This window comes from Artibeus jamaicensis, unplaced genomic scaffold, assembly GCF_021234435.1.
Source record: "Artibeus jamaicensis isolate MK-2021 breed Jamaican fruit bat unplaced genomic scaffold, CSHL_Jam_final scaffold_1964, whole genome shotgun sequence".
Taxonomy (NCBI): domain Eukaryota; kingdom Metazoa; phylum Chordata; class Mammalia; order Chiroptera; family Phyllostomidae; genus Artibeus; species Artibeus jamaicensis.
In genome coordinates this window covers 33,645,406-33,672,426 of record NW_026522030.1, presented here as the reverse complement: position 1 = coordinate 33,672,426, position 27,021 = coordinate 33,645,406, and the positions used below count along the sequence as shown (strand labels likewise).

General features: G+C 42.8%; 1 protein-coding gene across 10 annotated transcripts in view; it reads right to left on the bottom strand.

The window, feature by feature from the left end:
• Positions 1–2,965: 2,965 nt before the first annotated feature.
• Positions 2,966–27,021, bottom strand: part of TRPM6 (transient receptor potential cation channel subfamily M member 6) — a 156,357-nt gene continuing 132,301 nt past the window's right edge. For 9 of the 10 annotated variants that reach the window (XM_053656229.1, XM_053656233.1, XM_053656234.1 and 6 more), the window contains 9 exons: positions 25,642–25,667; positions 22,281–22,331; positions 20,745–20,810; positions 18,614–18,900; positions 18,254–18,336; positions 17,102–17,307; positions 11,035–11,086; positions 6,145–6,251; positions 2,966–3,569 (listed from right to left, as the gene is read on the bottom strand). In XM_053656229.1, the coding sequence (XP_053512204.1) occupies positions 3,436–3,569; positions 6,145–6,251; positions 11,035–11,086; positions 17,102–17,307; positions 18,254–18,336; positions 18,614–18,900; positions 20,745–20,810; positions 22,281–22,331; positions 25,642–25,667 (1,012 nt within the window). In that variant the 3' untranslated portion in view covers positions 2,966–3,435. The remainder of the gene's footprint in view (positions 3,570–6,144; positions 6,252–11,034; positions 11,087–17,101; positions 17,308–18,253; positions 18,337–18,613; positions 18,901–20,744; positions 20,811–22,280; positions 22,332–25,641; positions 25,668–27,021) is intronic. The other variant, XM_053656228.1, reaches the window with a different exon arrangement.

Here is a 27,021-nt window from a genome sequence, read left to right as displayed (position 1 = left end):
TATTATTTCAATAAATAACATTGGAAACTTAGGTGCCATGCTTTGCGCAGGACGTTGGTGACTGATGGGGGAAGACAACAAGTCATGGTGGAAGCAGCTATGTCATGACTTAACCTGGGTGATCAATTTTATCTAAAGAAACAGCCACCAAAATAGGAAGGAAAAAAAAACAAAAACGAAACCTCGAATGAATGGTTTGGGGGAATGTATTAGTCATCAAGTACTTTTTATACAAAACCCAAGTAAATAATAATAGGGCAAGACACACCCAAAACTGTATCTGATCTCATTCCCTGGAGCTGTCAGAGCTTTACGATGTCACGGGGCCGAAGTCACTTCAGGAATGCACAGCCTGTGCACAGGAAGCCTTCAGGAAACACTCCAAGACCCGGCTGCTTCTCTGGTTCCCAGGTGCAGGTCCCATCTAAGAAATGGTCTCTGTGGGCATGCAAGGAGCATACGGTCCATTTTTCTCCAGTGGTTCCGAAAAGTGCTTCTTTTATCTTCTTATTTGCCCTAATTCTCTTATCCCAGCCTGAAATTACAGCCCACTGGCAGACGGGGTATGAGATACACATTCAGATTCAACATTCGCCCAGAGGTCAAATTTTTTAGCACCAACCAGAAATCTAAACTTGGGAGAGAGAAGGAGGAGGAGGAAGTGGTGGTGGAGGAGAAAGAGGGAGGGGAGAAGGAAGTAGATGAGGAGAAGGGGAAGGGAAAGGGGAATGTTGGGAACCGCTCTGCCTGGTTTCAGGAGTTGTAACTGCCCCCCCCCTTCCCCGGTCAAGGCTGAGTGAGTGGCCTCCAGACTGCGAGCCACTAAGGAGACAAAGTTTGTTTCTGGCAGCAATGCTGCTTCTGCTTCTTCCCCCTGCCCCCAACACTTGGTCAGTTAGTCAGAGACAGGTAAGACCCCTTGGGGGGGGGCAACCTAAGCCAGACAAGATCACTTGGGAGGCCATAATGGAAGGACTCAGGGGGGCTGCAACAAAGAGGGAATGATGGACCCTTGCCCCCTGGCTATTCTGACATAGCCTGAGTCCCCATTTCTGTCTGGGAGAAGCACTTCTTGGCTCTAATCCACTTAAGCCTAAAAACCTCTGATGGGGAAGGCGCTGCAGCCCTGTGCTGGAAAGGGCCAGTTCCCCCAGGTGATCAGGCCTAAGAAAGAATATCTAAAATCCTGTGAAACCTGCTTTGTTTAGAATGCTTCATTTAAATGATAAGGGTCCAAGCAAGAAGTTTGTTCCTCAAAGTTTTATGGCTCATTAGCTATCTGACCCTGACTGAGAATAAGCCCTCATAGTTATTTGAATGCTGTCTATTGTTTGATCCTTACCTTTATTCTTGTGCAAAATGAACTCAATGAAAGCCCCTTGAGGAAGGGGCCCTTGGCCCTTCTCCTTTGAGGAATTGGCCACCTTTCCTCCCCAAGCAGATCATGTCTTGGTAGTTTCACTTTCATCCGAGGCAGATAGGGGGCAAAGTTGCCCCCACAGAGGAAGAGAAAGGATAAGAAGGTAAGGAAGGAAGGATGAAAGGAAGGGGGGGAGCGGGGGAGGGAGGGAGGGAAGACATAAACACTTTGGGGGCAAAGAAATGCTATGTTTATTGCATCCTCATCACTCATGTGATACAGATAAGGCAACTATCTGTTGAAAAAAACTGACCAAGTAAATGAATGAATACACCCCCCTTTTATGGTCATGAATCACTTCAAATCAAGCTTATCCCTTCAGTATTTGCATGTAAGCAATCCCACAGTGAGCTTTGCCCAGGAGTTCATCCATTTCAATGTTACTCTGGTGATTTTTCTCTAAACAGGGAAGGTAGAAAAAAGCACAGCACAGAAATTTGAAATCAAAATGTCTTTATTTTCAAGTTCCATTCCAGGTAACAAATAGTTGACCACTGAATTAACGTCTTTACTTAGACCCTTGGACAGGCAAGCTGCCTCTTTCCACAGCTGAACACAGAACTAAACTCAGGACCAATAGATCCCTATTGATCTTCAGAGTAGGATAAAGCAGTCAAGCCCTGAAAAAGAGCATTCACGTTTTATCCTCATTGCCAATCAAGAAATCACCCAATTTCCTACTTTCCGTCATCCCTAAAACCAAAATAAAAAGGGTATAAATGAGCCCTTGTGCAAACCACACAAGAATCAGACATGATCCTTGGCAAACTAAATCCTTGGCTTTACACCCTCTATGCCTGGCAGTGTTTCCCCTGAAGTATAACCTAAGAATGCAGAAGTGTTGATTTAAAAAGCAAACCAGCTAATGTAAGGACTAAAGATAAAGGTGAATTTTTTCAAACCAAGGATCTTTGTGGCTGATAGATTGGAACACTCTATGAAAAGGAAAAGGAGAGGTTCCTGCTTGTGTGAAAAGTTTGGAGGTCAGGCAACCCGACAGTATGAGAGGGAAATGACTGATCCCCAAGATGTAGTGTAAGGTGCAGCTTCCAGGGACCCTTCCCTCTGGCCTCCAAAATGCTTACATGTTCTCAGCTTGTACTTCAAATAGAGTGTCTGTCAAGCCACTGGAACTCTGCATGGGAAGGAAGCATGTCTCAGTCAGAAGCCCATCTTTCCCCAGTGGGTCTGGCAGAGAGTAAGTTAACCTGTAAAATTATATACACAGCTTTAGACAAGAGAGTACCCATGAGCTTAAGGGAAGGGAAAACATTTCTTAATAATTCTAGTATTGCATATTCTTGTTTCCCTTTTAAAAAAGATGTGAGGGCATTTGTTTTAGCCTTCCCTCTGCCTTTCTCTCTTTGAAAAGCAAAATGCCCAAGTATCAGATGATTCACTGACAATACCTCCAACCCATTCAGATTTCACCAGAATACTAAATTTTTACCGGTTCGTTTGTGCAGGAGTGTGCTTCGATCTGTGCAAATACTCCCTTATTATTGTTATTCAAAGCCCCGAGCTACTAGAAAGCAGAGAAGAGGATGTCAAGTGACTTCCTTATGTACATATACAAACAAATACACCAAGTGGGTAAGGTGGGGAACAGCAGTGGGCATTAGAGTTGGCATACATAGTCAGAAAATAAATTAAATTCTTCTCCCTGATTCTCCAGTGTCAATATTTTGCTTCAAGGGATCTAAGAGACCAGCTGAAGCAATGAGGTATGAAGGAGTAGTATTCCCAGCTGACTCCTCCAAGTGTCTTCCTGTGGGACGGATGACAAGCACATACAAAGCACCCTGTGCCCAGATCAGCATCCAGGAGAACCCATCCTTCATATGCAAAAGAGGCTTTAGGTAAGGACAGGCATGAGGCTCAGGAGGCATGGCCCAAGGAGGCTCACAGGTGAGGCCGTCCTGACAGAGCTCTGACGTAATTAATCCCTGTTACATCAGTGTAGTTAGTTCATGGAAGGGAGGGCAGGGACTGTCATCTTCTCGCTTCTCCCCTTTTCACAATCGAGTGAGGTCTTCTGGAGGATTACTGCCCCCTTTTCTTGTTGGAGGGCTGTCACCTGGTTCTGCTTTGATTTCAAGTCCAGAGGTGGAATTTATCCTTCCAGGGGAATAGTCGTTCCTTTTTAAATCTGCGAGAAAGACAATTAAGACAGTTATGTGGATCCTCAAAAATGTAGTGCTCACACCAATAAACTGAAATTTAAGTTTTTCCAAGCACTCAGAGAGCATACTGCTTCTTCGGGCCATCCCTATGTGAAACTCAAACCCTCGACCATGTCCAGACCACCTGCCCCATGGCCACCTGGGACTCAAGCTCCCCAGTGCTGTTTTAGGCTTGTGCTCTCTTGGGCCAGGGAGGGAAGGTTTGCTTGCTTGATTCAATACACAATGCCCTATAAGGCATAACCTGGCCAGAGTTAAGTGAGGCCAACCTGCAAATGGGACATTTCACAGTTGAATGATGGGCAGGGACAAGGAGCTCAGCCCAGATGGTGATCTCAGGATTCCAGCAGTCAGCCTTCTGCAGCAAAGCTGTACATGGGTTTGGCACTGGCTATGAAGGCTTCAACCAGTTATTGGATCCTGCGCTTCCTAAAGCCCCCTTCGTCTGTTTGAAAAGGAAAGTATCAAAGGAAAACATCAATAAGGGGAATCCTTGGGGAGAAATGTATGGAGAAAAATGGGCTTAATTGCCTTTGCACCATCTTGTGTTCTATTAATTAAATTTATTAACCTTAAACATATATTCTGTGTATTTTCAATGTTAAAATTATCTGGACATAAAAATAATCCGACTTATAGTTTAGTAATAACAGACAATTCCTGAACATAGCCATAATCACTTCAATCTCCACACCAACTTGACAATATCAGGGCCATTATGCCAGGCTCTGGATGAGGAAACCGAGACTCGGGTCACAGCCCAGTTAGAAGAACTGGGATGTGGGTTCAGACTGTCTGGCTCTGGACCCCATGTTCATATACACTGTCTTAAATCGCCCCTCTTCAAAGATAGATAACAGATAGATAGAAAGAATGGGTAGATAAATCATGAATACATTTGAGTAGTTTATCAAGCAAAAAAGAAAAACCACCCCTACTCCTGTTTTCTAGACTAAACTTTTTTTATTCAGATAACCAACGCCTAACTGAGGATGTTTCCTATTTCTACTTAAATAAGTTAATGCTTTTGAAAGGAACCATAAATTAGGTGTAAAGATGGAGGAATTATTGAATTACATAAAACTCACCAGCACAGGATTAAAAAAAAATTATCTCCCACTTAACCATACAGACAGCTAATGGGGCTCAAGCACAGATGCAGTGAGTTACATCTGAAGTCCTCCCTTGTCCTGGCTGAGCAGGAGATCTATCGTGGTCTGTGTCTCCAAGAAGAAGAGACTGCCCTGTCCGGGGTACGGTGACGCAGACCTGGGAAGGGGCCGGCGCCTGAGGACACCACGTGAAGGGACCGGATTCCGGCGTACAATCGCACGACTCAGATCTACATCGGCACCTGCCTCTGACAGAGCCCTTTCATGGAGGTCCTGAGGCCCCTCAGTCGAGCCCCAGAGCCTCCCTGCGTTCTCCGTGACCAGAGAAGAGGTCAGTGGGCGGCTCAGCCAGTACACTCGGGACTGATCTCCATGCCCAGGTCTGCTCTGTGGTTCGTGAGAGCAAGTCCTGGGCAGTTAGAAGAAGGCAGTGACCACCTTCCCCTCTCTGCTGCTCCTGCCTGACCTGCCCACTCCACGGACACGCCCTGACCACCACCTCTGTCAGCCAGGATATTACTTCTCCCTGGAACCAGGAACCTGACCCAAATCCCAGTCCTTTGCTATGTCTTGCCCACAGATCCTTTTCAACCTTCTCCTTGTAACACTAATGAGATCAGAAATTGCCCTTTTTATTATAAATTTACACCCACTCCATCCCAAGTTACTACGGACGATGATGATTTCCCATTCAGGGTATGAACACTTAGAAGGCAGGAAGGGAGAGTCTGCTGAAAACATGGGAAATTCCATTCTAAGGATGAGTTTGGGATGACCTAAGAAAACCAGTGAGCAAGCTGAGACAGACATAAAGTGTCCCTTCTGAGATAAAAGGAAGGAATGAGACCGAGCTGAGACTGCCAGCGTGGGGGGGCGCAGACCTCCAGCTGTGTGCTTTTATGTTAGGAACGTTTTCCGTGGTGACTATGTTGGTTTCAGAAAAAGTGTGTGACCTTATCAAGCCAGATTTAAAACATGTACATGTAAAGAGGCAGGTTTTGCAGTAAAAAGCACCACTTTAATTGACAGCAGTGCGTCTCTCCACACCCCCACTCCCAAGTGTCCAAGGAGTAAACACCAATAGACTAGAAATACCGTGGGCGCCATCAAGGACCTCAGGGTGGGGATTGGCGCAGAGACCCGTCTCAGTCCACTGGACCCCAATTTAAGTCTGCAGAACTTGTCCCTTGGACAGACTGTGACACATGTTGGGCCCAGTGTCGTTTTATCACATTTTGGCAGAAACTGAAGTAAATCCCTGTCCTTTTAATCTCTTTAGAGACTTGAAACATTTGCAGGCAGAAAGTCAGGCCTCAACCGAGAATGAGATAAAAATGTGATCGAGATGTTCTACTCTATCCCGGGTTACAGTGGATGTTGTTCTTTGAGAGATTTACTTAGAAAAAAAACAGAATTGTCTGGGGCATACCCGGGAGTTTGAGCTTCCGGCAGCAGGCATTGCAGCGATGTTTTGCAATGAAGTTTCTAATTGCATCTTCCCCTAAATTGGCTGGTCCAAACACCATTCCTCTTGATCTGGAGGAAATATCAGAATATCAATGAGATCACAGCTAAGAAAAAGGAGCTCGACTAGGATTCTCTGAGATACCGAACAGTATCCCGTAGTAACCCAGCAAACTTGAAGTAGCCAACAAAGAACAGAGCACTTTGGGGGAGCAACAATGTTAGGTTTGCACATTTAAAATTCAAATGCTCTCCCATCTTTGTACCCAACTCCAAGACCCACTGTGAAACTCATTTCACTGCTAATCTGATAGAAGGGTGAAGTTTCTATGTACCACTCTAAACCAAAATACACTGAGACCCTTTTTAATACACATGGGCTGACCGAATGGCACTCGTTTTCAAAGTGTTCTACTGGACTACGGGAAAAAATAAGGGATAAAGTAAAGTCAATTTGCTATTGAAACACACCTTCTAAAAGGACTCACATGCATTGTTTCAAACCCAAATCCCTTTCTAACTATAACCGTGCTCCCGAAAACAAGTGCCAGACAAAACCTGACAGGAACACCCCTATGTCTGTGCTCTGCGCCTTACACCCCACAGACTGCTCCGTGCGGCTCTGAGTGGACAGACGAGACTGCTGTGGCCCTGCGGACGCGAACAACCTATGCCGAGTGTAGGTGACGGAGTCACAGATTCAGTATACATTCGGCACGTTCTGAACACTCCGTAATTATAACAGATCCTCAGCAGATTCCAGGATCCAAGTTCATCCGTTATCAGATCGCGCTGGAACACTGTTCTTCAGCCTGACGCCCCACACGCCACGGAACACAGCACACCAGAAACACTTCCAGAGAAATTTCATGAGAGCTAATATTTTATTTTAATGACATGCAGAGTGGAAAAAGCACATTTTAAAATCTGAACTCAATTACCGCTCTTAAATACCACATCTCAAGAAAAAAATAAAATAAAAGCAAACTATCACAAAAGGAAACAATAAACTTTGCTTCTAAGGAATGTGGTTTTTCAAAAGGGACGTGGTGTAAAAATGGACTTTTTTCCGTCCGAGTATTGAAACATTTATCTCAATTTCCACTTCCTTTTGGCAGAATAACAGTAGCTGCTCTGAAGGTGTGCCAAGCTCAGAATGAGGGCTGATGTCAGTTTGATCTCAGATTGCCTCTTCGCTCTGAGGCGAGTCGCTGGAGGAAATCTCCCGGGAAGACCAAGCAAACAGACACCCAGGATTAATTTTCCTGGACACTCAATCGCCCTTACAAAGCACGGCTCTGGTGGTATTCACCCAGCTGCATAAGCTGCTTCTTGTTAACAATTCTTCTCTTTCTGGTTTAAAAAACAAAAACTTCAAATAAGGTGAAGCCAAATGTGCCCCAAAAAAGTAGAATCACTCTCTATTCAGCATCAGAACTCAATGATTCTGGTAAAGTGAAAAATGATGGGTTTTTTTTCAGTCATTAAAATGGAGAATTCCTGTTGGAATATTTCACTCTTGTGCATTCTATACCTTCTCTTTCTTTCCTCCCGGGACAACACGCAACCCCCACTTAGAGATACATCACTGATAAAGACTATACGCTAAATCATTTCCTTCTGTGAGCTTTGTGCAAGTTAAGACAAAAGCATCAACATTAGCATAAAATGTACCTGTCAGGGGTTTGGTCCCTGTGCAGGGGGGAGGTTGTAGGGACACTCGTGCCCTACAGCACAGTTACGGCCTTGCAAGCTCAGATCATGAGATTTAAAAATAAATAAATATGCCCTGGCAGGTGGCTCAGTGGGTTGGAGTGTCGTCCTGTGCAAACTCCATGGGGTTGCAGGGTCCATCCCCAGTCCAGGTGGGCATACAGGAGGCAACTGATTGAGGTTTCTCTCCCTCTCTCTCTCTCTCCATCTCTCTTCCTTTGTCTCTCTCACTTCCTCTCTCTGGGACCAATGAACATATCCTTGAGTGGGGATTTAAACAAAAAAGTAAACACAACTTCTTCCCAGATTTTTCACAGCCCAGGAGAAGTAGGTGGCAGTGAGGAAACACTAGTCAGTGCCACATATACACAGATTTACTAAGGAATATCTCATCACTGCCATCATTTCAGTCTCGTCAGACGCCCTGCACCATCAAGGCAGTAGGTGGACAGATGCATCCAGAACCACCAACAACTGTGGTAGCCTCCACAGAGGCTCCTGAGCTGGGGAATCAAGTGAAGTGGCCAGAGAGTATCTGGTGGGCGAAAGGCCTGATGACTTTGTCTTCACGTGCAAAAGGTTGGGGACAGTTTAAAAACCAGGAGACATCAGAGACGATGTCAGAATTTGCTCCACAAAAACATCTTCCCTTTTGGTAGAAGACCAGCCCCTTTTGTGGACCCCTCCTCCTGGCAGGCAATTGACCAGCTTCAGTTTTCTCATTCGTGGACTGGGATTGAAGATGCTAACCTCTGAAGTTGTTAAGGGTAAAATAAACAACATGTAAAAGCACTTGCACAAACTGGTACTTCTCAAACTCTAAGATGCAGAAAATCAGCTTAGGAGCTTGTGAAAACTCAGATTCTGATTGGTCCTTGAGATTCTGCATGTCTCGCAATTTCCCAGACGATGCTGTTATTGGTCCATGGCCCATGCTTTGTGCAGCAAGTTTATTAACACACAGGAGGCATCTGAAATGTGAGCCTCGTCAAACTAATTCGATGTAATCCGCTACCGTTGCAAGAATACAGTACCTCTAGTTATCCTTACTGTGAGAACCAACTGCACCCAAAATTAGGTGACCCCACAAAACCTACACTAGGCACACTACAATGATGCCATCGTATCAGCTCCCAGAGTTTCTATCCTCAAGTCATAAAACGTAAAGTCTGCCCTACGACAGAGGTGCCCAGCCCTGGCTGTCCATTAGAATCACATGAGCAACTTTATTTTTTTATTGTATGTTTTTTTCTATTTCCATTTAGTCTCCTTACTCCACCCCCCCCCACAGTCACCACACTGTTGTCTGTGTCCATGAGTCCTTCTTCCTTTTTGACATGAGCAATTTTAAAAAATATAGACATCAGGACCCTCGTCTCAGAGATTCTGATTTAATGCCAATGCTGAGCAGCTTTTTGCTTTAAATTTTCCTAGGTGACCCTAATAGAAATTGAGACCCACTGGCCTATAGAATGCAATTAAATACTCAACTGTCAAGTGGGATAATACAATCTTAGATTCTAAAAGATGGATATATTCAGGTCATATTAAATGGCATGTGCAAAAGTCAAAATTTAATAAATGATAGAGTGTACATAAACTTGTTTTATTACATATGCAAAATTTTTCACTGCAAAATTGTAAAGAAAGTACTTCTAGTACCAGGTTCCTACTACAAAATCTTGGGCACTCAGGGCTACTGAGGAAATAATATTCTTAGCTAAAAACACTTTTAGTTCTGCTGAAGTGAAAAATAACGAAGCATTTATCTGTACGCTTATAGTCACAATGTGAAATGCATGGTCAAATTCCATGGGAATTGGAGGCACAGGAGCGGTATGGTTCACCTTCACCTTCCCTAGCTCTCACCTAGTACACAGAAAGAGCTGAGACTGTCAGATGGGTCTCTGCATAGAAGCCTATAGATGAGACCATATTTAGATCACATCACTCCATAAGAGAACAGAGTATTCGAGCAGTAAACATGTACAGTACGAGTCCTGTGGGAAAGGAAGTAAAATTTTCTGATTTTATTGCATAAGGATTTCCCACTTATATAATTTTATAAATATATTTTACAACCCAGAGCTGAGTACAGACACTGGGAACAACTAAGAAATAAAAACGTTGTAGGCTAGCAGTTCTCCAGTGTGGTCTCCGGGTCAGCAGCAGCGTCAGCATCCTCTGGGAATTTTAGTTTTGGGCCCCACACCAAACCCACTGAATCAGAAAATGGGGCGGGGAGGCCAGAGACAGCAATCTGTGTTTTAACAAGCTCTTCTGGTGATGATGATGAAAGTTCATGTTTGAGAACCACTGTCGCCTGCCAGGCTGATCAGTCCTTAATCAACACCATCACTTCTTTCTTTCGACTCCACCTTTCACGGAAGAATACAGCCTCGGGCCCTTATTGCCAAGGCTTCCCAAAAGTCTGTTTATGGGACGAAATGCCATGGGGATTCAAAGGACAGGCAGATGACTCAACCTTCCACATAACTGAAACTTCAGTCTTTCATTAAAAGACAATCTGATGCTCCACGCTTAAGCCCCGTTGTTTTGGCGTCTCACGGAATTGCCGTTACTGAGCAGTGCACGTTTTGCCCTTCATTTTACAGGCATGTGATGGGAGGCACTGCCCATGATAACATGCAACGACCCCTCTGTGCAGACAAGAAACTGTGCTTCTGCTAGGACATTAGTTGTTTGCATGTCAAAGCCTATAGAGGCTGCATGAACCCATATTTCTCTTTTGTCTGGGTCAGAGAAAACTCAGAGTCAAGTTTTCAACAAAGTTCTGGCTATTGCACGGTCTTTACAATTTCCATTCATGTGCACTAACTTATCTCCAGATCGAACCACATGCTATTCCATATTTTGATTTTGCCCTCATTTTCTAATCTATGCTTTCCTTACAATCTTATTGTATTTTAAATCTTATTTTATTTTATTGTATTGTCATTGGATATAAATATATATATATATTTAAAACACAGATACAGATATAGATATAGAGATAAAAGCTTCCTCAAAACCTTTCTCGGATCTAGGCAAGAAATACAAATGTTTAAGAATTATTTTTAAGAAACCACATACAATGTGTTAAATGCAATTTTCTACAAGATAACATCATAAATTAACTTACTGTTTGTCTTCAGGTTTTATAACAGATGGATCTGTCAAATTTTCTCCAACACCTCCAAAGAAGAAAGAAAATTCATTTTGCAAATGGGAATTTTACTTTCTCAGATTTCAAGAAAATAATAATCAAATTTTACTGTCTTTCTTTAAACCTATTATCTACCCTGCAAGAAATGACACATCAGGAGAATCAACGACACTATCAAAGTTCCCTGGGCATGTTGGGCAATTGTGGCTGATGCATCTCCCACAGCCTCCTCTGCGCCGTGACAAACTCTCAGGCCCCAAGTGAATGGGTTAGTTGTGTGTTCACAGTTGCTGATAGTGGCATCCGTCACTCATTGACTGCTCTAATTCTAAAATTAGAATGTACTAGGCATTCTAAATTTATTTTCTCCAATTCTTAGCAATCATAAAAAAGTATTAGCCTTCTCATATCTGCATTTTACCAATGAGTAGGTTGATGTTAAAGGAGGTTAAGCAATTTGTCAGAGGCTACACTGTCCAGAGTGTGATAACAGGATTCAAGCTAAGCCCAAGGGGACGCCCCCTCCCACGGTGCCTGGTCTCCTTCCACAGAGTCCATCGGCGCTCAACAAGGGGCAAGGGGCCGGGCGGCTCTGCAGGCACAACCTCTGTTGCATCGAAGACACACATCAAGTGCTCTGTGTCTGTGTGTGTGCATATAAATATAATTCAAAAGCAGTGGGACGCAAAGTCCCCCTAATTCTTGATTTGGGTGCTGGGTACACTTGTGTTCAGTTGCTAAAATCCTTTGGGAAGTAGGCACAATGCTGTGTGCACATTCCTGAACACGGTATGCTATTCTTCAATAAAATTGACCTTGTAAAAAATGACACCGGTGCATAAAAGGGTAAATTAAAGCTAACATGTATCGAAACCAGATCAACACCCAAAGTGAATCTCTTATAAAATGCCAGTGGCGAGGGGACCAGCCTCCAACAGGGCAACGATTCACAGGCCGGCTGACCACAGCGGTACAGCACAGCCCACCGATTTCTGGAATGAGCCCCTAATCAGCACTGGTTCGCTTTGCTTGGAAGAAACCAACTTTGTGGAAAAATTGTTTTAAAACAATGGAAAACACTTAATATTATGTATTTGTATTTGGTTTTAAAAAAGTTGTTTTCTAATCACTATTCTTTAAAAAAAAGACTTTTGCTAAGGTCTATATATTTTACCGTATGCTAAACCTTTCAGAAGAAAACATAATCCTTAAAGTCTATAGACCCTTCCCCTAAAAAACTGACTTCCTTAGGAAAATCATTCGCATACGCAGGGGTTTTTCAGCCTTGTTTGGGCCATGACCCTCTTCGTTAGTCTGATGAAGCCGGGGACCCCCTTCTCAGATATTGTTTTAAATGCATAATTTAAATACACAGGATAACAAAGGAAACCGGTGATACTGAAGTGCCATTACTAAAACATTTTTTTAATTGGTGTATTGCAATATTTGGCTTCTTTAATAATACGTCAAAGTAACAGAGTCCAGCATAAGTCTAGTGGCCCTCACACTACCCAATAATGAATATGCACAGTGTTTTGAAATACCTGCCCACACAGGTGCCGTGTTAACACCTGTAATTGCCCAAGGTCGCGGGTTCTGCTAACACCACTGTGGTTTGCGGTCTCCATTATAAGCGAGAGACACGATCAATTTCCGCTATAGGTTAGTGAAAATGAAGGTGTGATTTGCCTTCATCAGAGTCCACCGACCCTCCGAATGCTACACAGGGACGCTTCAGAGTGCCTGCACAGAATCTCTTTGTACACTGATTGTGATCAGGGCAAGGGAAAGTTAGGCTGTAGCACAGGCTTAAGTGCAAATGTGTAAAATGTGCTTCGCTTGTCATTTATCCTTTCTAAAGAAAAAGTCATAGGATGAGGCTCTTTATACTTTTCTTATTACAGATATAAGAACAGCCTAGAGAGACCCTGCTTTTTGAATTATGTAGTAAATAAACAGAAAGAAAACAAGACTGATATCCCAAATACCATCAGCAGAGAGATTAAAGGTGACAAAATCCTTTACACGTTAAAGCTCAGACCTAACTTTGAGTCAGAAAATTCCAGTGCTGATAAAAGCTTGGGCTGAGAAAACTATAAATTTAAGCTGGGAATACTCACAATGCCTAGAGAGGTCATATTGATTGGGAGAAAGGAAGCTTTGTAAGGAAAAAATAGTCTATCAAAAATCACATCAGCTCCCGATGACTTTAAATCTCGTTGCTTGTCACACAGGCAGAAAGGTGAAGGGCCTGGGTTCCACTCACATCGCCCTCACTTTCTACTTGTGTGACCTGGCCACCATTGTGAATCTCTCTGACTCTCAATTTGGTCATCTGAAAGTGTGAATAACAATGAGCCTGATTTTACAGGGTTACCCAGAGGATTAAATGAACTATTGTATACAAACTGCTCAGAAAAGTTTCTGACCCAGAAGGTGCTAAAAAACGTCAACTGCTATTTATTATCTTTATTTTATAAGGACCTTTTGTAAAGTAAAAGTCATTTTTTTACCCCTGTCATGTTCTGATTATCTCACTTCCCTAAAGTGCTGGGTTTTTAATGACTATACTCTGTGATAAGAATGAGGGTTTGATGTCCACAAATCTGTACCCCTAAACCAAACAAGACAGTTCAAGGCTTAACTATTAAACCCATTTTGGGGGGCCCACAAAGGGCAGAAAGGGCTCTGCAATGTGTGAGCAACGGACAGCAGCCCAGAGAACCGATCACGCTACACCCCCTGCTCCACCAACTGCCCTGCCGCTCCCCCCTACCCAGGAATTGCCCGAAAGGCAACTTTCAACATCAGTGCTCCTCCTACCCATGTCATCTCCTAGGTATTTGAAAACCTGAGAGAAAATAAGACATTTTCACATTTAAAAATCACAATATCTCTTCGGGCACTCTGCAGCAAGCCCTGCTGAGAAAGACACCCAGAAGCTGACATTTGATCCCAACCACCTTGGGATAATCAGTGAACCTCTGCATCTGTGGAAAGAAGTTGCCTTCTCTGCAGCAGCAGAATTTCAGGATGATGATGTTGAGGCTAATGTTCACTTATTCTGGAAACTGCTTTGTTGAATTGAAAAGAAATCTAATATCTCTGAAAGTGCTTTGACAAATATAATGAGCTTTAAAAAAATACTCTGAACCACTGTAATTCGAAATGCTATTGTTTTTAACTCCCATTGCAGGGAAATAAAAGTTGGATTTCAAGCATAATGACAATGATTCAGGCCCTCACATGTAGGATGTTTAATGGGAAGAGAATAGAAAACTATAGTATAATTATAGGACTGGAAATTGATCAAGCCTTTCCTTACAATGCAGCGTCCCAGTCTGGGGTGGCCGCCCTGGGTTAATGAGGGCAGTCCCTTGGAAGGAAGTACAGAGGAGACGAAAACACGGAACTGCCAGTGTGTCCCCGCCCCGCTTTCCCTCAAAGCAATGGGAAGCCACGTGAGCTGAGCCCACCGGGGCTTCTCTCTACAGAAACTGGAGCCCAGGTCTCTGCAGCTCCACCGGGACCACCCAGCTGAGGACAGACTGCTCACAGCTGAAGATCAACTTCCCTTTTAAAGAGCCACACAGAGCTTACTGCTAACAACAGTGGCATTTACTGAGGGCTACTACGAGTCAGAAACTCCTCTCACTCCGACCCCTTAACAGCCCTATGAATCGAGTGCATATTATTTTCCACAATCACACATCAAGGAAGAGGAACCCGAACAGTGCAGCTGGTTCCTGGGAAAGCCAGGAGTCAGAGGTTAGCACTGCGACAGCTCCGTCCCCCAAACGGCTGCTCTGGGGCCTCCCAGCCTCCATCCCCCACCACCCAGATGAGGCACTTCATCTCTCCAAAGGCTGGACAAACTAATCAACCAAACTGAACCCCAAATTATTAAGATATGTTAAGAAAACAGTATGTGCTTCCCATTTTTCTTTTCCAACCTGGTTTGGATTAAATATGAGAATGTGTAAGCCTTTAGCCAAGCATCTAGAACAAAATAAAAGTTAGCTAGCTGTACTAGAAATATAACTGCTTATAATTTGTTATAGAATTTGTGTTCTTCCATAAATTCAGGCCTAACCAATTGGCCAAAACTCTCCAATAGTATCTCAATTTCTTCACACTCCATCTATGAGGTCCACCCCTCCCTTCTTTGAAGGTCAGTGTTTTGACAATAGTTTATTTGGAGTGGCTTATTTCTGCAATTCACATAATTGCTCAGTAAAAGAATAAAGTTAATTTCCTTTTTCCCCTCAGACTACCAACGCAGCATTTGTTCTGTTTAATGTCACGTTGGATTACTAAGAGGCAAAAGAATCCCCCAAACATAAACATCATTAAACAAAAACCTATTCAAGTGGAATACAAAACACACTGAAGAGTCATCATTAATTCCTTAAAGTTTTTCTTCGGTTGTTTTTTTTTCGATTCTGCTCTTTGCTTTTTAAACAACCCCACCCCAAAACTCAAAGCACAGACACTCAAGTACAGATGAAAACAATCAGCCTCTTCCCAAAATGAGCTACAAAAGCAGATGCCTTGGGCACCAGCATGCTGGGTTCACATGGATGGTGTACTTGCTGGTTTAAAACATGAATCATCGTGACTGTTTTAACTCTGTTTATATCGCTCCCTGCACTACTGCATTTGAGGGTTAAATACATAACCTGTGGACGGCACAGATCTGAAAGGACAGAAGGACTCGGGTGTAGTTTAAAATGCATGTACACACAAATTTTAATCAGAACAGCTTTGCAGTCTTACTAGACATTGCTCACAATGCCCCAGATCACCTATCTCAACTGTCCCTGGTCTTCCAAGCCTGGTCTTCAGCACATAATCCCAGGACTGGACAGGTAGGAAAGTCAGAGAAAACAAGAAAAAGGCTCAATCTGTTTAAATGAACCACAGCATGGTTATGTCCTATGGGAATGAAACTCAGGAAGCAATCGGAAATAGCACAGTGAAAGGGAAAGACTAGATGGTCAGACCAGCTTAAGCCTGCATCCTGGCTCCCCCATTAAGTAGCTGTGCAACCTTGGGCAAGTTATTTAAACTTTCTGGGCCTAAATTCCCCATAATCCCTACCTGGAGGGGCTGTTTCTGGGATTAAATGAGATAACTTCTGTGAAAGTTCCTGGGCTAAATCCCTTATTTAAAACCAAAGCCCCAGTCAGTGAGCCCAAGGACTAAACTTTGACCTTAATACATATTTCATTCTGTCCCTGCAAGGAGAGCCTGCGAGAGATCCTCTGTTTCGTGTTGCAGGATTATAAATCACGTGTGAGGCGCTGATAGTGGGGGGATGCGCTGATCAAAGGCTTCCATTAAATAAGGGCGCACTGCGTCCTCTCAACTGGGTCTGCACTTTCGTGAACTGTCACATAAAGGCACACAGCAAAGCAGCCAGCTAAACTATAATCTGCTGGAGCAACGAGCTCAAAATCATGAAAAATGCCGAGAAATTAAGCTTTCCTGTGTATATAAATGCACATCCCAGTGTTATCGTGAACATAAGTCCAAGGTGAAGCCAAAAACTGGAAAACCTGGTGTGTAAAAGTCAATCTCTGTTTAGATCAGTTTCAAATGTCTTTAAATTTTAGGCAACTAATCATCTGCCTCTGTTTTTCTTTTGATCTCCCTGGGAAACAACACAGTAGGTGCTCACGATTGTTACTCTGTACCATGTCTGATGGCCCCACCTCCCTTCAACGCTACATAAAACAACTCCCTACATTCCTTGTCCTGGTTCTCGAAAGATCTCCTGAGACACCTGTCTGGTTATTCCCACTTAGGACAATTTCACAAACAATAAATAAATTCAAAAAAACAAATATTATTTTCTAGTTTTCAAATTTAAAGAAAGAATGCCGTTGAATGTCTCCACTGGAAGACCTTAACCATAGCTTTGAGTAAAGAAAGAGCTAAGGTCAAATGCAGGTGACCACAATGTGGAAAAAGCAATCTCTGGTCAGTGTTTTCCTGCACTTTGCCTCCTGCTTATTGTATCAAGTCCTAGGCTAGCAATCACCTTGCAAATCTAAAACCAGCAATTCTCCCCGAGTATACTCATAGGTCCAATGAGAGAAAGCCAACATCATCTCCTCCAAGGTGTTGCTGGGGGCAATTTCGTCGCCATTGTTGTTGTTGTACTTCCGGAACTCCCCCGTCATGTAATTCTCAATGGTGAACCACTGGTTGGCGGAATGGCAGTAGATTAAGAAAACTTCCAGGAACCTATGAGGAGGGAAAAGAGGCCATGATTCCTTGCAAGGCAGCAAAGGTGGGGCTTACATTACCAAACAGCAGCAGGGAAGAACATCTAACTCTGGTCTGATGCAGCCTCAATGCACATGCCTTTCTATGGAATGCAAAGATGTGGAGGGGGAGGGGGGGGAGTTGCGTGCCCATGCCGACCCACCTCCCTTCTCTTTGAGGAAACTTCCCTACTCCTTTATGAGTACCCAACTCAACTTTTCTTGCCATGCGCTACAACATTCCTTATAAATGAAACAATAAAACTTCAGTGTAAGTCCTCAGCACTCAATCTGTCTTGCTAAATGAATGCAAGTATATTCAGACACTCAAGTGAATGTAATATGAGTTTATTCTTGCCCTGGCCAGGTGGTTCAGTTACTTAGCACATCATTCTATACACCAAAAGGTCATGGGTTTGATCCCTGGTCAGGGCACATACGGAAGGCAACTGATGAGTCTCTCTCACCTCAGTGTTTCTCTCTCTCTTGCCCTTCCTATTTCTCTAAAATCAATAAGTGTATCCTCAAATGAGGATAAACAAAAAAAAGAGAGTTCTTTCTTTAAAAGTTCCTAATTTCTATAAGATATTGGGGAAGAAACTATGCTTAAAATAGAAATGTTTTTCTGCCATAATGTTTCTGGCCATTGGTGACCACACCCAGGGTCTGCCTTTCTCACAGACCAAGGCCCGTCTTGGTCCCTGCAGGAAGTTCCCTTTCCTGCTCACATTAGTTCAGTGATTTATGTGTCCCCGGGTTCCCAGTTCTCTTTTTACCTGTCTCCAGAACTGTGGAAAGAAGAACCCAAAATAAAGTCTTGGGGAACCACCCCATGGGCCTCGTATTTCTCATGACTAAGAGGGCTGAGAAGAATTGGTAGAAATTTCCACTTCAGATGAAGGGTCAGGGCGCCAACATTTCCTCACCTTGGTGCATAGGGTATGGTTTGTGGTTTCACTTGGTTGAAGGTATAGATTAGCTTTTGAGCAGCTCTTTGTTGTTGAATTTCCTATAAGGAGCATTGATAAAAAATATTGCTTTACTGTCACATGCCTACCAATTAATGATCGCAGAATGACTCAAGGCTTCCCAAATGTAGTCTTATTCTACTCCCACCACTCCCCACTCCAAAAGCAAAAGCTCTAGAAAACAAAAATAACAAAATACCACCACTTTCAAAAAACAGAATAGGCTTTCCTTTGGGTTGAAGAGAACAGCCTTTGGTCAAGGCGTTGCCAGATCTCCTTGTTTGACCAGTCCAACTGGGCTCTGGGTCTCTGACTCACTCTGAGGCAAAGATGAAGCACAGTACTCTCCTGGAAGATTTTGTGCCACGTCTGAACAACCTCTGGAAGAAAGGACTTCACGATGAAAACCTGCCCCGGCTGGAGAACGCCGTCCTCAGACCAGGTGCTGATGACTCTCATGGCTTTGCGGAGGCCGCCGTCCATCTCTTCTCGGGACAGCACCTGGATTATTGCCGCTCTCCCACGCTGGGACCAAGAAGACATGCTTTTATCGAGATTCAAAGGGGAACTCTCCTCTAGCCTGTAGACAGCTACTTCTTCTCCTGCTGCAAGAAGAAGCACCGGCGAGGGGCTCAGTGAGGTCCCAAGTCTGAGACGGGAAGGACATTCTAAACAGCAAGTCAAAACCAGTCCAGTTTCCCACTTGGTCAGAGAATTCACATCACACCTACACAGCAACTAATAGAAAATAACGACATGGATCCAGCCATGTTTTTATGTTATTTATACTGTCTAGTAAAGAGGGAGAAGGAGAGAAGGGACCAAGGATCAACAATTAAGTTTTTCTCATTGTAGGAGGCTAAAGCCGGACAAAAACAAAATCAAAGCAGTAAGGATATGGAAATAAAATCAAAGTAGTTAAAGATAAATACTTCTAAAGAGAGAGTTTAACCCATGTTTTTCATTTCATCCCACTTATGAGCATTAATGGACATTTTTTATTTCTAATTGCCCCTTCCATGACATTTTATACCAAAGAAATACAGTATACCCATTCAATGTGCTGTGTGTATGTATGCATGTGCGTGTGTGTATAATATATGTATATATATTATATATATTTTTATGCATAAAAAGAAAAGGATGTTTTTGCTCCCTTAGGGGTGATATCACCCCCATTGAGGATGTACGTTTAGTCCAGTTGAGTTGGGCAGAATCAAAGTCATATTTCAGAGACTTCCCCTCCTTTCTTTGTGCTTTAACATAAGTTATATAAATCTTTATCAGTAAAATGAAAGTGAAAGTAACACAAACCTTTTTGGGTTATAAAGATGAACTGTGTTAACCTGTCTGACGTGAACTAAAACCTCAGGGACAGCTCAATCCCACTTAAAATATTTTAGACACAAAATGCTCTTTACCTGCTATACAGTTTCCACTCTGAGGCTGTGGATCAGTGAACAGTTCTTATGCAGTCTAGATCCCACCTAATTACAGTGTTTAATCCTTCATAACAGAAGTAACATTCTATACATAATTTCTGCCTCGACTACGTTTCATTTTCTCCTTTCACCTCTGCTTCAAATGGCTGCACTAGCTTACCAAGAAAGGAATCTATTTGCTCACTCTTGCACTGAACTACTTACTAAAAAACATGTCTAGTAAATGCTTAGTAACACGTTTTCAAGTATTTGTTCTTGGTGCCAAGATAAATACCACTGGGTATCTCTCTGGAGTTCTAAATACCTACAGGATTTGCAACAGAGTTACCGAGTTGCAAAACCAGCGGCAGAGACAAGTGCAAGGAGAAGGCATCTGGGTCACCAATCAGAAGCTCCCTGATCTGTCCCATGTGATGAGTGTGAGGATAATCAAGATCTAGGACAGTGTAGGGGCCCTTGCTGTATTGTCAATTAGCCGGACAGAGAAACTCTGATAGCCCTGGCTAACGTGAGCTTGTTTTTCTTTACTACCCCAGCCTTTAAAAATAACATTTGCTCTCTGAGCTAAGAGCAATTAGTCTACACCAAATAAAACAAATAAAAAACAATATACAAAGCAGTTCTCTCCGGATGCCTGTCAGCTTTTGCTGTATTGACACTTATCGCTTTCTTCTGTGTTTGCACGTGGTTGGTTGGTTGGTCCTTTTCTTTCCTACTTACTCCCAGCCTTAAATCAGTGAACGCCAGGTGCAGCATTGTTGCTTCTCCCCCTCCCCCCGAATGCTGCCCATTATTGGTCCCATCCCCATAGGATTACATTTGGACCCTAGAAGCTAGCTGGGCAGCTAACAAGAGTTTCTGTTTTAGAAATCTAATCTCACTAAACTACATCCATCATGAAACAAAACTTTCAACCACAGTGATGCAAAGTGTTTTCCCCTTTGATTTACTGATACATTTTGCCTCTGCCCTGGGTACAGCCTCCTGAAGGTAGACATGGCACTCACCAAACAGCTGGATCGGTGTAAATGGTATGGTCTGAGAAAGCCTCATTAAATTGTTCCTTTCAATGGCTGCAAACAAAAAGAGTCACTGTTTTAAGTAGGCATCAGTGGGTTGGGTCCACAACAAGCCTCCCCGCTTTAATATACATACACATGTAATACTAAAATTTCAAAAGATACCTACTTTGCATTTCAAAGATACCTACTTTTTACCTTTGTCAAAAATAGTATCTATAATGCAGTACTTAAACTATGTCTTAAGCAGGATATCTCCATTCTAGGAACAGATTATATGAGATTATATGACTCGGTCTGAGGCAGGGCTGTCACTTCCACCCTCTGGAATAACAAATCACACACTCGTTCACACCTATAGGGAACTTTCTTTTAAATGGCATTTTCATCTGTGGTCTTCCTGCCCTGGTTTTTCTTTTCCAGACGAAAGCTAAGGCACAGTGGACTGTGGGGACACCTACTGTTGACTTTGCACAGTTCACCTCTTTTTCCCAGAGAGAGCTGAAGACCCGTTCTAATGAGAAGCAAGTGATCTGCATTTTCTTGTTAAAAGCGGTATCCTCAGAGATCAGAATCAATACGAGTCACGGTATTCCTCACCAGACACTTTCTTAAGTTGACAGCTGGAGTCAACATAATGAATTACAGCTGAGCTAAAAGACCCACTTGTGAGAACCTGGAATCTGGGGTCTGGGGTCCCCTAAAACACTATTTACTGCAGAGGACAATTCAGGATAAGGCAGTCTAGTACTGGACCCCAAATGCAAGTCCTTGATAGAATAATAATGGCAATTATCCTACCGTTTAACTCTTCCTCATCTACAAAGCTGTAGCGTGTGGAAAAGCTTGCCCGTGTATTATCTCATCCAATGCTGCAAGCAATGATCCAATGGCATGAGTCCCATTGGCTGTCAACACTGCTTTGCATTTCAGTGTCTCCCTCTTAATGGTCAACTAGCCCCCTGACAGACTGTTCCTTGGGAAAGGCAAGGATACTAATTCCCACTTTGAAGGAAAGACAACTGAAGCACAGTGGATCGATGTTGCTTAAGAGAGTCCAGGCCCTTGACACCTTGATTAGTGACACTCTTGCAAGGTGTCTTTGTTGAACTTACTCTGGGGGATCGGCATTCGTCCGATATTACATACACCGAAGGCCCTGGGAGGGTACAAAACCTTCCCTCAAATAACTGCTCGCAGGCCGGTCTCTTCCCTAATCCAAAATTTAGAGATCTCTGCCTTTGGGGTGCATTTGAGCTCATAAGGAATTTGCCAATCTCAAGGTCATCTCTCCCTTTCACTAGATGAGCTCACCAAAACATTTTTAAAATGTAAATTCTCTTAAATCTTGTTCTCCCAAGTCATTGGCAAGGTAAGAAATCCAAATGTTCTTCTCATTAGAGCTAACAACTTTTTAAGTTGGAAGCCATATTGATATGATAAATTCATCGCCATTTCTGCTTACAAATGCAGAATCACAGATGTTTAACTCAGTTGACATGTCTATGGGTACGTGCATCCTACCTGAATAATGATGGTGAGGCTCTGGAGGGCTTTTTAAGGATGCTGAGATTTCTGAAATTATAGAGAAGATTGGCATTTTAATTACTTGGCTAGAGATAAATACATGCTTCTGAATATATTGCCTTCACAGTTATTATTGAACAGGTTAATCAGAATGGCTTCTCGGTATTCGAAAAAGATTGCCTAATATTCTTTAACCACATTATTGTGCATGGTATCCTGACAGCTTCCAATCGTCAATGCAATATCTCCAAACATATTTATACAGGGAATTGAAGAAAGACAGGTAATATTAGCCTCAAAGATCTATTTCCTCTGAACCAATTATGCCTCTGGGTTGCAGAAGGCGCTCTGCTGCCCATCACACTTCATGACATCCCAGAAGCACAATGCTCTGAGCTCCCTACCAAGACCCTGTACCCATATAAAGACGTTATTAATATCAAGTTATTAGCAGACCACTTCACTGACCCGAAGTGACAACAAAGTGATGGAAACACATTCAGAGGTATAACCAGAAACAAAGAGCCGGTGGAGAACGTGGCTCCCAGGGGTTTGTTCGGTTACAGAGGGCTGTGCGCTGGGATCGCCTCCCGTGAGTGTAACTGGCTCTCTGTCATGGGCTCAAGTCCTCAGTTACAAGGCTCCAGAGAAACCCTCTGCAACAGTTTTGCCACTTCATAAAATCAAAATGAAAGTGGAGAACTTCAGTCTCGTGGTGATAACTGCTGTGTACCTAGCAGAGTACGCAGTGTAATGAGCTGATTTCATAGAGCTCTCTGGCTTCTTGCTGTTGGATAAGAAAAGGAACGAAAACCCCTTCCTTTGGGGGTGCTGGGTAAAAAGTAGGATCAGCAGAAAAGACTCTTCCCTGTAGAGTTCGTTTAATAACAATAATAAAAGTGCCCCCCTCCCCCTCTAGGTAATGAGTGGCATGACCGATGTGAATACGATGAGTCTCCCACCCTAGAGAAAGGCAAATATGAATTAGTGGGGGACGAAGGCATGTAAACTGCAACCACAACACAGGTTTCTAGGTTATATAATAGAGGTGGTCACAGAAGCCTGTGGGACCTTCATAGAAAAATGGTGTGAAATACCTGAAAGAGTATGGGCACCTAACTTGGACAGAGCTAAGTCTCAATCCTGACTTTACCACTTAAGGAGCTAGGAGATCTCATTTGCACCGATTCAGTACATACTTATTGAATACCTACTATGTACCAGATACTGGTCTCTGCTCAAGAGAAATAACAGTAATGAATACAGATAAAGTCTCTGGTTACATTCTAGTAAAGGGAAAATAAAAATAAACAAAAAGGAAACATATAAAGTATACGGTATATTACATATATATCAAGTTAAGAGGGTTAGGAAGGGTGGGGATAGGAAGGTTGCTATTTACATAGGGCAGTTAGGCAAGCCTTCTTTGAAAAGGTAAAATTTGAGTATAAACCTAAAGGAAGAGAGGGGGTGACTCACAGGGATAAATGGAGAGCATTCTCAGCAGAGGTAACAGCAAGTGCAAATGCCCCGAGCAGGACCGTACTGCTGAGTTAAGAAGCGGAGTGTGGCCGGAGTGCACTGTGCCGAGAGGAAAGGAGGCTGGAGATCTGGAGGAGGGGGTGCGGATCCATAGGCCCTGTACACTCTTTGGACTTCACTTTCACAGAGTGAGATGAAACGCCATTTGAACAAAAGAGTGACTTGACTTGACTTGCAATTTAGAAGCACTATTCCGACTGTCTCTGGAAATGGATGGAAGGCAACAGTTTGGAGGCCGTCCTGAATCCAGGCAAGGGATGAAGAGTGGTGTGTGGGGGCAGCAAAGAGATCGAATTCTTAACATATTTTAAAGGACTTCCTCATGGGCTAGACATGAACACTTGAGAAAACAGAAGATAAGCATGACTACGAGGCCTCAGCGACTGAATGAGTGGAGTTACCAGTCCTCAGACAGATGAAGGAGAAGCAAGGTGCAGTTTTGTCTGAGGTGCCTTCTAGACACCACACAGAGGTGTTTATAGTGGGTATCACATTCCGCATGGCAGAGACAGTGGATGAAAGGGTCCATGAACATGAGCCTGGAAATGTGGACTAGGGCCAGTCTTTCAGGATCAGTGACAAAGGCTAAGCAATTTACAGCCTGTAGGTTAAGGGAAGCCATAGAATGTTTCCATGTAAGTGGAGATTTATCCTTCAGAAGGATAATTCAGGAATGTGAGAAAATTTAAAGGGAGAGAAAATAACTGCAATGCTAACACATCAAGGGCAAAGAAAGTAGGCACTTTTTATTTAGGAGGCTTTCAGGTAGGAGCAGTGGGGTACGTGGCAAAAGAGACAGGGTAAGGGTCAGGGTACAGGAAACAGAGTCGGCAGGCCAAGTGGCTGTCTAGAGAGCCGGAATGGGAGGCACTGGGAATGACTCTGGTGTCCAGAGTGGGTGAAGGAAGAGGAGGCCATTAGAGACCAAGGGTCAGCCAACAAAGAAACAGAACAACCAGGGAAGAAGAGTCTCATGGAAACTTACAAAATGGACAAAGAAGTCAACATCAAAAGCCACCAGTTTGATGAAGACTAAAAATAGGTCATGTGACTTCGGAGTTTCGGTAGGATGGTAGGGGCAGACACTGTGGCCTGACGAGCCAACGTTAATACTGTTTCAGTTGATTTAGAGGTGAGGTACAAGAATGGCAATTTAAAAGCTAGGTAAAAATGAGAAAAAAGATTATCTTCTTCTTTTGTATTAAAAATGTCTTAAATTTGTTTGTAAGTAGAGGAGGAGGAATTGGCTGCAAAGAGGATACTGAAAACCCAATAAGCAGAGTGAAACAAGACCACAGAGGAGAGAGGTACCCGATCTGCACCAAAGCGTGAAGAGAGTGGCAACGCGCTCCTGGGGTTTGGTGAAGTTTGAGATTCACTACTGAGAGCGGCTTTACCGGGGAGTTGTCTCACATGACTGAGCCCTACGGAGCCGTGTGGGTCAGAGTCCTACAGAAAACGCACAGGAAGAGGCAGCCACGTGTGATCTTACAAGTGGTTCTTAATGAGCAATTATGTAAAAACGTTATAGTAGGAGAAGTCGGATGGTCTAAATGAACTCAGTGGTTATACTCTCACTCACAGCAAAAACTGGAAAACCACCATCAAAAACAGGTATAATTCGAAAGATTTTAAACCAAACATCAGCCCTGATTTAGCTGCAAAAAGACATTACACTTTGTACTTTTCTACCGAACTTTCTACTTTGTATGATAGACAAAAGTCATGGAGAATTTCAAGAACTACAAAAATCCCAACAGAACAGTAAACCTTATTAATAAGACAAAAAATAAAATGCTTAAGTATAAAGACTTACTGCTGACTCCACTTGAACTTCTCAACCTGTTGAAAAATTAAGGTCATTTAGATCATGGTTTACATGTTTCAGTGATCAGAGAAGAAAAAGTATGTGACGATACAGGAACAGTGACAATGCAGAGTCTCTACATAGATGTATGTATGTGTGTATACATTTCATTGAGATAAAAGGATCAGTTACCTTTGACCCCTACCTTTATCAATAGAGAAATGGTTTATAATTATTTTATTAGAAAAATGAGCAACTGATATGCATGTAATTCATTTACTAGGTATGCCCTGAGCTAACTGAAAAGCAGTTGTGGTTTTCGGTTTTAATTAGCTATGTGATCACACAACATATATAAGATTTAACTGTGCTTGTATTGTTCTGGATCAATTGAACCAAAGGGTTCCTGAACTGTGCAAAGCAGATGCCTACAAATGACTCTGTGAATGTCTCCAGACAAGCTTACAAATCAGTTTCATTAGCACGCATGGCCCCTAAATGTTCACGGGCTGAAATTAGCTCTCTTTAAATTGTTACTTGCCCTGCTCAAGTGCACAAGTGGCCACTGGCAAGTCTGAGTAAATGCATTCAAAGAATATCTCCAGTATTTAAGGTCCTTGGGGGAGAAAGTACAATTACAATTATTGTTTAATTTCATGCTGCAATAACCCACTGCTCCACATGAGCACAAACTACAGAAACTTGGGGAGAAGAAAGTCATGTGCGCTTTAAGTCCAGAGGCAGCTTGCACAGAGAGACCTTCACAGGAGCTCCAGACAAAAGGTCTTCTCTAATGGAGGAGACTGCAAACTGAGAGTCCCCTTCCACCTGCTCCTATCGCTGGCCCTTTGTACAGTAGATGGTTTTCAATTCTGCTCCTATGGATAGTGAATCTGATGACATAACTGGAAAAGTCCAGAAAACACTACAAACAAAATAAAATGATCTTCATTCGTTTTGTTTTAAAATGTTATTTCTCTAAATAAATAAAATTACAGGCTACTCAAGTCTACAACCATGTGAGTTCTCTGTCTCCTCTCTCTCCCCTCCTCCCATCTTTGTCTCTCTGTCTCCATACTTCTCAAAGAGTTACTGCATTGACAAACACTTAGGATATTACTGAGAAACAACAACAAAAAAGATCAACCTCATAAACCAAAAGGAAAAAGTTAAACAATAATTATTCTTAAAACTAAAGAAAAAAATCAAGTGTTTAGCTCAGTCTTTTTCTTTAAACAAGACAGCTTTATTTCTACTCTTTAATGTATACTTCACAATCTTATCAAAAAGGATGAGATTCATTATTCTATGTGTGCTTTGACATAAAAAGACAAATGGTTTATTTGCCATTGTAGTACTTGCTTCACTATATTCTTAAAAGGCTCTGAG